The sequence below is a fragment of the Lipotes vexillifer genome, unplaced genomic scaffold (assembly GCF_000442215.2).
Source record: "Lipotes vexillifer unplaced genomic scaffold, Lipotes_vexillifer_v1.1 scaffold543, whole genome shotgun sequence".
Lineage (NCBI taxonomy): Eukaryota > Metazoa > Chordata > Mammalia > Artiodactyla > Lipotidae > Lipotes > Lipotes vexillifer.
In genome coordinates this window covers 413,819-425,645 of record NW_006799055.1, presented here as the reverse complement: position 1 = coordinate 425,645, position 11,827 = coordinate 413,819, and the positions used below count along the sequence as shown (strand labels likewise).

At 38.2% G+C, this 11,827-nt stretch overlaps 1 protein-coding gene across 1 annotated transcript in view; it reads right to left on the bottom strand.

Annotated features, from left to right (window-relative positions):
* Window positions 1-11,827, bottom strand: part of KATNAL1 (katanin catalytic subunit A1 like 1) — a 73,170-nt gene that overhangs the window by 22,804 nt on the left and 38,539 nt on the right. The window contains exons 5-6 of the mRNA XM_007471431.1: window positions 977-1,104; window positions 475-580 (exon numbers count right to left, since the gene is read on the bottom strand). Of these exons, the coding sequence (XP_007471493.1) occupies window positions 475-580; window positions 977-1,104 (234 nt within the window). The remainder of the gene's footprint in view (window positions 1-474; window positions 581-976; window positions 1,105-11,827) is intronic.

Here is an 11,827-nt window from a genome sequence, read left to right as displayed (position 1 = left end):
CACTGTTGTGGCCTCTCCCATTGCGGAGCACAGGCTCCAGACGCGCAGGCTCAGTGGCCATGGCTCACGGGCCCAGCCACTCCGCGGCTTGTAGGATCCTCCGGGACTGGGGCACGAAGCCACGTCCCCTGCATCGGCAGGCGTACTCTCAACCGCTGCGCCACCAGGGAAGCCCCTTGTTAACTTTTTATTTACAAAAACAGACATCTAGAAAATTCTTAAAACTCATCTCTAGCTCAGCGCCCCTGAGGGAAGTGACTTTAAAGACTATAGTTCCAACACTCCAGGCCCCTCTCCTGCCAGGCAGAGGCAGCATATCGCAACTACAAATCCAAAGCCAGGTATCTGAGGGCTGCCCAACCTCCCCCAACCTTGACAAACTGTGTCAATAAATACACAAAGAAGTTACAGTGCTGCCGTTCTTTACCCTGCAAGCAGCAGTTTTATACCTATATTATTTCAATAAATTCTCACCTTCCATGGCCTTCTAATCCCTTTGAAAAAGTCAGGCATCCACATGGGAAGAACAACAGCTTCCCTTAGCAACTTCTTAGCTTCTTCCAGATCTGCTATGTCATCCCTTTGTAAGAAGAGCAAAGTTTCATGCTTATTCAGGGACATCTTTGATTTATGATCAATACTAATTCTTTTAATTTTTTTAAATTATGAAATTTTTCTTACATTAAGAACATTATTCTAATTTTTACTGTATAAAATGATCAGTGAAAACATATTGCAATTATAAATTAGGACATGTTATTCAATTAACAACCTTTGTCAGTTATGTCAACATCAAATTAGTATGAAAATGTCTTGGTTATATTCTGGAAGAAGAACTGTCCTACCAATTCTGCACACTCGTATTACGGACGAGGTCATAATCAGGAGACGAATGGATAACAAGACAAGACTCACACCAAGCCAACCTACAATTTGTTTTCTCCACTACTGTAATTCAAGAACTTAACAGACTAACCAATGAATGCTAGGATTCCTAGAGACAATGTCTCTCTCAAGGGCTTCCACCAGATCCTTATCATATGCAGCACCATCAAATCTTGGAATTTCACCATCACTTGCACCGTCTTGCATATTTTTCCTTCCCTGGGGACAGGTACAAAAAAATGCTGATCAATAACAAGATAATTTTAATTAACATCATTAAGCTTTCAAAATATTGCAATGTAACCCTTTTAAATGGCTACTTTTTTAAATACTGTTTGCTAATTACCCAAATGCCATCCTCCCCTATTTAATTCATCAGAAATAGATGAACTGGCCAACTTTATTAGACACTTCAAATTTACATTCTTGAGGGGACAGTTGCATGTAAGACTGAAATGAGCTAGATACCTCTAAATTTGTGGATGCATGGGATTTCTACCACCACTAAAAAATACTTGAATATTAACACAGAGGAAGAAACGAAATCAATTGAAAACCTACTGCATGGCAAGAAATCTCACATATATTATCTCATTTAATACAACTACCCTACAAGGTAGGTATTATAACCCTATTTTTACAGATAAGGAAGTGGGTCTCAGAAAGTTAAGTAACTTAAGTTCACAATTATTAAATGTCAGAGTACAGATTTTAACTCAGATCTTCCTGACTCCCCACATCCATGCTTTTTCACAGCATCAGACCACCTCATGCCTGGCTGAGTCAGCTTAAAGCTTAAAAGCAGGTTATGGTGGAGGGGGATAAATTAGGAGGATGGGATTAGCATACACACACTACTATATATAAAATAGGTAACCAGCAAGGACCTGCTGTATAGCACTACACAGTACTATACTCAATATTTTGTAATAACCTATAAGGAAAAAGAATCTGAAAAAATATATATATATATATAAAATGTGTTTTACTGAGTCACTGTGCTGTACACCTGAAACTAACATAACATTGTAAATCAACTATCCATCATTAAAAAAAACAAGAGACTAGGTTATGTATGGCAGAACTATCCTCCTGAGCATCCAAGAAAGAGGCTGCAGATGAGGAAAGAGGTGGCTCTCTGAACTGCATCTTACAAAGCCTTTTCCCTGTCACTGTAAGTACCCACTCAGGGTGGAGGGTTTCTTCCTAGTAAGGTCCTTGGACCACATCATAAAGTCACTGTAATGACGATGATAAAATGACCTTTTAAAATAGTATCATTAGGACCATTAAAGCAATCACTTTACCCCAAATTCTTTATTTAATAATATAGTAGCTTTAAAAAAGAATTATATGCTATGGTTTCTATGGAGTTCTGCCAAGATTTACTCGGCTCTGAAGAGCTTTAAAGGAAACATGCTCAGCTGCCAGAGAGAGTTCAACCACTGGAACTACTTCAGCAGACAGAGCCCAGCACCTCCCCAGAGCTTCAGCTCCACAGTTACTGTCAATGTAAAAATGAAAGGAAATATGGTCCAAAAGTGAGTCAGTTTCCTAAGCTTCAGTCTGAAGAGAGAGAACAGGATGAACCTCTCCTACCACACTCCATCTGAGATAAACCATAAACTAAGTCCTAAGTGCTGAGAGAGGCCTAAATGGCTCCCTTTGGGCAAACACTCTAGCTCTTTAAGCCACTAGGTAAATGACCAAACAGTACTCTGGTGACTTGACCCCAAAATGAATAATTTACTGTCCCTGGGTAGCATGGCAACAGAATTAAGCTAAGTTTTCAGAAAGATTCTTGTATTTCAGATGACAGATCCCAATACTGACACTTAAAAGGAATAAACTTCTGGCATGCCTACACAACAAAAATAACATCAACAAATTTAAAATAAGCACAGCCTAGAATCACATTTTATAATAATGATAGGCCAAGGCTAGTCACATTCAAACAAATCACTGGGAACACTGTGTAATCATTTTAAAACCGTTCTAGAAATAAATCAACCAAAGAATGCAACAGACACTGATATATCTGGGACTTAACAAGCTTTGATATGACACTGTAACTTTATTTTATTTATTTATTTATTTTTGGCTGCGTTGGGTCTTCACTGCTGCGCATGGGCTTTCTTTAGTTGCGGCGATCAGGGGCTACTCTTCATTGCAATGCATGGGCTTCTCATTGCAGTGGCTTCTCTTGTTGTGGAGCACAGGCTCTAGGCACGTGGGCTTCAGCAGTTGTGGCATGCGGGCTCAGCAGTTGTGGCTCACGGGCTCGGTAGTTGTAGCACACGGGCTTAGTCGCTCCTTGGCATGTGGGATCTTCCTAGACCAGTGATCAAACCCGTGTCCCCTGCATTGGCAGACGGATTCTTAACCACTGCGTCACCAGGGAAGTCCTGACACTGTAATTTTAGACTTACCAAAAAATTAGTATTAAAAAATATAGGTAGGGCTTCCCTGGTGGCGCAGTGGTTGAGAGTCCGCCTGCCGATGCAGGGGACATGGGTTCGTGCCCCGGTCCGGGAGGATCCCACATGCCGCGGAGCGGCTGGGCCCGTGAGCCATGGCTGCTGAGCCTGCGCGTCCGGAGCCTGTGCTCCGCAACGGGAGAGGCCACAACAGTGCGATGCCCGCGTACCGCAAAAAAAAAAAAAAAAAAAAAAAAAATATATATATATATATATATATAGGCAGACAGTCATTTTAATATGAATGTCCAAGTGGTGGGGGAGGATTTGATAAACACTACCAAGGGAAAGGAAAAGCTGCACACTTATCTGGAAGTAATAGGAACCATAGGATTTTAAGAACAATAAATATGTGACCACCTATGTCCAACACATTCAGTTTCAGATCAGTGAATGAAAATACATTACCTGCCCTCACTGAGCATCCAGTCTTGTGGTGGAAACAATTAACAAGTAAACAAACCCAAAACATACATAATTATAAACTGTTAAGTGCTATGAAAAAACTGAATGGTCTATAGCTATAGCTATGGTCTATAGCTATTTACTATAGCTAAAAGGTATTGAGCAAAAAGAATAAGTTGGAGAGATGATCAGAGGCCAGCTCACTGGGCCCGTATTGGCCATGGGAAGGAATTTAGATTTTATTCTAAGTACATGGGGAAATTTTTGAAATGTGCTAAGCAGGGGAATGACAGGATCTGATTTACATTTTAAAATGACCCTGCTAGCTGCGATATGGAAAAAGGATGGGCTGGAGGGAGAAGGAGAAGCAGAAAAACAAAGCCCTATTGCAGTAGTCAAGGTCAAGGCTCTCAATTCACAGAAGAGGATCGTGTATAAAGCTAGTCAAAAAAAAAAAAAAAAAAAAAGGTTCTGAAGAACCTAGGGGCAGGACAGGAATAAAGACACAGACTTAGGGTGGACTTGAGGACATGGGGAGGGGGAAGGGTAAGCTGGGACGAAGTGAGAGAGCGGCATGGACATATATACACTACCAGACGTAAAATAGATAGCTAGTGGGAAGCAGCCGCATAGCACAGGGAGATCAGCTCCATGCTTTGTGACCGCCTAGAGGGGTGGGATAGGGAGGGTGGGAGGGAAACCTAAGAGGGAGGAGATATGGGGATAAATGTATATGTATAGCTGATTCACTTTGTTATAGAGCAGAAACTAACACGACAATGTAAAGCAATTATACACTAATAAAGATGTTAAAAAAAAGAAGCTAGTCAAAGGACGTGCCCTAGCACCCAAAGTTTCTCAATGGTAGAAATGAGACCTGAATACAAATTAAGTACTACAAAGAAGATTCTAGAACTTTTTCAAACCAAAATGGTGAGGTTACTAAACAACAAATTAAGGAAACTAAAAATAAATAATTTATTTGGTTATATTGGGAAATCACAAAATGGGTGACAATTATCCTTCATAACAAATACTCAGATAAATTAAAATAGGGATATCAAATATAAGTTAGTAGCTCTGGTTTCAGTTAACCAACTAGATTAACTACAACACCTAAAAGAAGTTTAGTTTTCAGGCAATAAAGCTAACCTCACCCAAGATATTATTACCTGTACAGTTTATAATAATAATAATAGCTGCAACACCACTGAAATGATCTTAGAAATCTTTGCTTAAATTTTCACATTAATTAATTAGCAAAAATTTGATTATTAGCATGAAGGCTGATATACTTTTTCTCATTAAAGCCAAGTATTTTAGCTTCTTTTTACGAGTGTCTAAATTACCCATATCAAAAAGTTTGTTTATGATCTTTCATTAGTATACTATTTGAGGAAGATGAGAAAATTAACGACCAACTCAATATTATAGAATTAATGACCAACTCAATATTATAGAGTCAATTAATGACACAGATTGGCCTAAAATACAAATAATAGTTTTTATATTTCACTGTGTGCCATCTAAGAGAACATGCTCAGTTACTAGCTCTGGGTCTTACATTTTAAGAAAAATGCTGACAAATAAATTATGCCGAGAGAAGAGTAATAAAGGGTTCAAAACCCACGTCATATGGAGGAGGCTCAGGGACCCTAGAGACATTTAAGCTGAAGAAGAAAATGTTAACGGAGCAACACAGCCAACTGACCCCCTTACCTGTATGTGCTCTATATGCTCCAAAGGGAAGAACCAGGACCGGTACAAAGTGACAGAAGAGGTACATTTCAGATCGACCAAAGAAAGAATTTTCTAACAATGAGTCCATTCATCAAGGGAGTCATCTCTCTTGTAGGTAGTGAGCTACCCGATGTTAGAATCACTGGCTAATTAATAATAAAAACCACCGGCCCCCAATCACAGGGATGTCTGAGCTGAATTATAGCTGACCTTTGGTTCTTTGGGTAAAGCCACTGCCTCTCACTTGCCCACTTATTCATCTGTTTCCTGAGTTCAACAGCCCAAGGCAAGTGCAAAATTGCTTGGAAATCTCATTGTTTCTCTCTCTTTTTTTTTACGTGATCTTTATTCTGTATCATACCTGTGTTAGCTCCCCACTGTCATGTTACCTTTACAGCTAACACTCGTTTACAGCTTGCTATATGCCAGGCACTGTTCTAAGCACTTGACATAACAATCTTAAAGGTCCTATGAGTTAGGTACTCGTATTATTTCTACCTCATACATGAGAAAACTGAGGCACCAAGAGCTTGAGTAAATTGTCCAAGGACACACAGCTAGATCCTAGGCAGTCTGGCTTCAGAACCAGTGCTTTCAACCCCTTTGTACACTACGGCATAAGGCTGCACACTTTGGGCTACTCCTACCGCAGTGTGAGAAGCAAACATGGGAAAAGTTAGACAAGATCTCTAAACTGATATTTTAGAGATAAGACTTTATTATTTACAAGGGAAAGTACGTTGATAAATGCAAAATGCTTACTAATTTCAGTGTCATGCCTTGCACTGGAGTGTTAATACAAAATATATTTAAGTTGAAATAACAAATCCATAGCATTCTGCTTACTTATCAATAAATGCATTCTTGCAGCAATATTTATGAATACTTACTCTGTACCAGGCACTATTCTAGGTACTGGGAAATAGCAGTGATCCAAGCAGACAAAAATACTGCCCTCAGAGGCATACACTCACATTAGGGGACACAATATACAAACAAGTAAAACACAGTAAAACATTTAGGGACAGAACAGCAAGTAACTACTTTACTATAATCTAATGCAATAAAATTTTAAATAATAAAAATAAAAGCAAAAACCAACACTATTAATCAGCTGCCATGAGAGAAAAAAATTTGTGGAGTGATTTAATATCCAAAGGACAGAACAGGATATTTCTTAAAAACAAGTCACTGATAATACGAATGGCCAATAAACATATGAAAGAACTTTTTTTTTTTTTTTTTTTTTGGCGGTATGGGGGCCTCTCACTGCTGTGGCCTCTCCCGTTGCGGAGCACAGGCTCCGGACACACAGGCTCAGCAGCCACGGCTCACAGGCCAAGCCACTCCGCGGCATGTGGGATCTTCCCGGACCGGGGCACGAACCCGTGTCTCCTGCATCAGCAGGCGGACTCTCAACCACCGCGCCACCAGGGAAGCCCATGAAAGAACTTTTAACCTCAGAAGTTATCAGATAAGTACACAATACATGGTAGATATGCTGGTAAAATCACAACGAGATTCACCCACAAGAGAGAGACAATATCAAGTGTTGGTGAGGATGTGGAGCAACTAGAACTTTCGTGCTCTGCAGGCAGACATGGAAATTGGTATAATCACTTTGGAAAACTATTTGGTGTTACCTACTGAAGTTTAACATATGCATATCCTATGGCCCATCAATTCCACTCCTAGGTATACGCTCACTAGAAAGGTATATATATGCTCACATATATACCAAAGGATAAGTACAAAACCATCCAAGGTAGCATTATTAATAATAGCTTCAAACTGAAAGCAATCCAAAAATTCACTAATAGTAAAACAGATTCAACTGTGGTATAATACTGTATATTAATGAAAATAAACAAACTTCAGATATATGCAACAGGACGGCGAAATCTCACCAACATATGTTGAGCAAAAAAAGCCAGACAAAAAAGAATACTTTACGTAAAGTTTCAAAAAAGGTATAACTAACTAATTTATGGTATTAGAAATCAGAATACTGGTTATCTTTGGAAACAAAGTGGCAGAATAGTGGTTACTTTTGAGAAAGAAGTGTCAGGGATCAGAAGGGATCCTGAGTATGGCTTCTGAGGCGCTAACTGTTCTATTCTGACCCCTGAGTGATAGTTCCATGGATTACATGGTAGTTACAGAGGTTAAACGCAGTCAGCCGAAGCAGACTCTTACTGGTTTGTAAGAGCCAATTATTAAATTTGCAGGAATTTTTCTATAAAAAACAGCCAATGATAAAAATTAAATCACACAAACAGAATAAATTATATTAAAAACAGAAGTGGTAATTACTCAAAACTCCTCACTTTTAACTATCTAACTATTACCTATGCACTTAAGGTTACTTAAGTCTACTGTGTCTACACTATAGAATGGTAAGCTACTTCCCATCTTATCTTGACTCTGAGTTCAGTGACCTCATGTTGGTAGCTTGAAATCCATCATAGTGAAAGTATTTATACCAGAGAAACCAGAAAATGCTACAAAACAGGGCTTGATTTCTTGTTTTGTTAAGTGTCTAGACTTAAAGTAACGGGGAAAATATTACATTTAAAAGTGTGTCATTTCTATAGTTGTTACAATGTAAATAGCACAAAAAAATGAAGGAAATAATTTTCCAGTATTTGAAAACCATGATCTGATTCGTCAAAGTTGCTTAAGTGATTGATCAATGAGTGAAGTTCCCACACGTTTCTGTTGTTTCACTTTCATCTGACTCATTAATAAAAAACAAAATATCAACCAATATCCTAACAGAACTACATTCCTAATCATCTGTCAACTGCAACCATAGGTACCTACATTTGCAAGAGTTAAGCAAAAAGCAGCAAAGGCATTCGGTGAGGGTCCATTGGCTCTATAAAGTTTACACTAAAGAGTACTGTATATTTTATTATTTGTAAATTATATGCTGCACATCCTTTATATCAGTCAGATTTATAAAAAATTTGTGTGTGTGTATATGTACGTGTTTGTATACACATACACTTTTTTTTTCCTTCAGAAAACTGCTTATTAAACATTTACCAGTACACTGCTGGTTAGATGATCATCATTCATCAAATATACCCTTATAATGTATACACTTTTCTTCAGTAAAAAGATTTTTTTAAGTCACTGTTCACTTGTATAACCACCGATCAACAGTTCTCAAAAGAATACTCCAGGGGCTTCCCTGGTGGCGCAGTGGTTGAGAATCTGCCTGCCAATGCAGGGGACACGGGTTCGAGCCCTGGTATGGGAGGATCCCACATGCCGCAGAGCAACTGGGCCCGTGAGCCACAATTACTGAGCCTGCGCATCTGGAGCCTGTGCTCCGCAACAAGAGAGGCCGCGATAGTGAGAGGCCTGCGCACTGCCATGAAGAGTGGCCCCCGCTTGCCACAACTAGAGAAAGGCCTTGCACAGAAATGAAGACCCAACACAGCCATAAATAAATAAATAAATTTAAAAGAATACTCCAACCCAGTTTACAATGTCCCTCCATATCAGACATCCCTACATTTAATCAGAGAAGGAAAATATTCAAAAAATGGCCATTTGTTATAATTCAATGAAATGAGGTACTTTAAGTTTAACAGCTTTAAATTAAGTCTCTGAAGATGATTTACCATACTTTAATCTGAATTCTATCTAAAAGCACATACAGCTTTAATCATGAGACCATAATGGAAGCACTGCTCATTTCACTAAGAGTTAATTAACCATAAAGCCACAGTCTTATAAATACTTGAGAATCAGAATTTTGTTAATTAAATTTATTTTTGGTTTATAATATCAAAACATCTATTCTGTTACCTAATATTTTACTTTTAGACTATCCTTTTAAAATTAAAAAATGCATTTGTTATTTCTATGTATATTTCTACACTGACTCTAGACTTAGATAGTAAAATAAAAATAACCATTTTTCTCAGGTACATTCAAATCAGACTAAAAAATATGGCTGTAAAGGTCAATTTATTCATCTGATTCCCTCTCATCAATAACAATCAACTTGAGGCCAGGAGTCACATATTAAAGTTTGCCTTCCTAGTACCTAGAAGTATGACTAACACAAAGTATGCACTTAATAAAGGTACATTAAGTAAATGGCGTAACAAACTGGCCTCATGATGACTCTGTACCTCAGGGGAAAAAACTGTAAGGCTTGAATAACAGATCACCATACACAGTGACTGTTATTTATTGAAAAATAGCATTTTTAAGATTGGACCTAACTTGAAGCCTGTTAGCAGTTTAAGAAAAAAAAGAAGGAAAAGATTTAATCACTCTCAGAAAGTGAACTGGTACTCTTAAAAGAAATAGATATTTGTGATACATTAAAATAAGACAGCAAGCATTTTCAAATAAGAGGCTGCATAGCATAATGGTTAAAAGCTCAGGTATTATGGGGCTTCCCTGGTGGCGCAGTGGTTGGGAGTCCGCCTGCCAAAGCAGGGGACACGGGTTCGGGCCCTGGTCTGGGAAGATCCCACATGCCGCGGAGCGGCTAAGCCCGTGTGCCACAACTACTGGAGCCTGTGCGCCTAGAGCCCGTGCTCCGCAGCAGGAGAGGCCACCACAATGAGAAGCCCGTGCACCACAGCGAAGAGTAGCCCCCACTCGCCGCAACTAGAGAAAGCCCACGCATGGCAACAAAGACCCAATGCAGCCAAAAATAAAATAAATTAAAATAAAATAAATTAAAAAGCTCAGGTATTAGATTTCAAATCCTAGTTCCACCACCTACTTGCAGTTGTAACTTCAGTGTCTCAATTTCTTCATACACAGTACAGGGAAAATAACACTGAGTTCACAGGAATTTGTAGGGAGGACTGGTACAGGTTAAGAATGCTCAAGGCAGAGTGAGACCTGTTGCTACTGCTTTTATTACTAGCTGCTTCCTCATACAGTTCACAAGACTAAATTAAGAATCCTAAGATACTGAGAGTCTTAAGCAAAACATGTAATTTCTCCTGTCCTCTCTTTTTTTAACATCTATAAAGTTAAGTGGCTAGAGCAGAAAAGCAGCTTTCAAACTTTTGACCATGACACAAAGTAATAAATTCATCTTAGATCATGAGCTAGTGTATACAAATATATAACTAAATTTTTACATACTTATATAACAAATTTTTTTCTCAAAATAATACTGTCCTTATAATGGGCAATGCAGTCTGAATTTTCTAGTCTATTTCATTTTTTTTTAAGCTGGTTGCAACACACAAAACTGATTTAAAAAAACCAACAACACTGAGTACCCTTCAGTACTCGATTTCAAATTAGCTTTCAATGGCAATGGATATCTGTCAGTTTCATCTGAACTGCCTCAAACCCTATCACCGCTTCCAGTGAATTTAAGGACTCCAGTATTCTAATGAATATCTGAGTGCTTACAATGATCATAACTGAACCAAACACACCTTTCAAATTCTAATGAAGTTTCTATGAGTTTTTTTTTTAAATTGTAATCCCTTTTGTTTCCAGAGTGACTCAGAAAGTCTCTTTTATCTTCAAACAACTGTTCTTTTTCTTTTATTAAAGGGCTTATTTTCCAATGACATTCTGAGTACTTACATGTGAATGAAGAACAACTAAGATTTAGAAAATTATTTGGAACTTTTTAAGTAAAAGACAACTTACAATATCCAGAGAAATTTATCTGACATTCAACAAATGCTGCCTGGCTGTTTTGTTCTTTGCTTAAGAATCACGTTTTAAAATCAACATTTATTTAATTTTTCTGGAAGTCTTTTCAAATCCAGCCAGACTTTTAATCTAATTTGGTAGGGATACTACATAATATGAAAAATACTAAAATAAAGAGGAAAAAGATCTGTGATTCACAAAGCTCCATCCCTTACTCTATGACTTTGGATAAGATACTTTAGCTCTATCTCAGTTTCTTCATTTGTAAAAATGGGGATAAAGTGACTGCCTACTACTTGGGATTATTTCATAAATTATTGTGTAATCACTCCAAATGGTACCTAGCAGGGAAGCATCCAACAAACCACGACCAATATCCTTCTCTTGTGTTATGTGAAGGTAAGATAAAGACTGAAAGTTCCTTACCTGGTTCTAAAAGTTTACCTAAAAGCTACTAGCAGAGTGATGGGTGGACTTCAGCCACCACTTTATTCTCTAAACTGCAAACCAAGGTCAGCAGCACAAAAATGAAGAACAGAGGAAGAAACAAAGATGACATAAGATACAGATTTTTAAGTATCCATTATGCGGCTTCTGATAATGGGGAGAACCAGTTCAATTTCATCAGCAGGGAGATTTATTCATTTATTAGGACCCGTCAATAATCC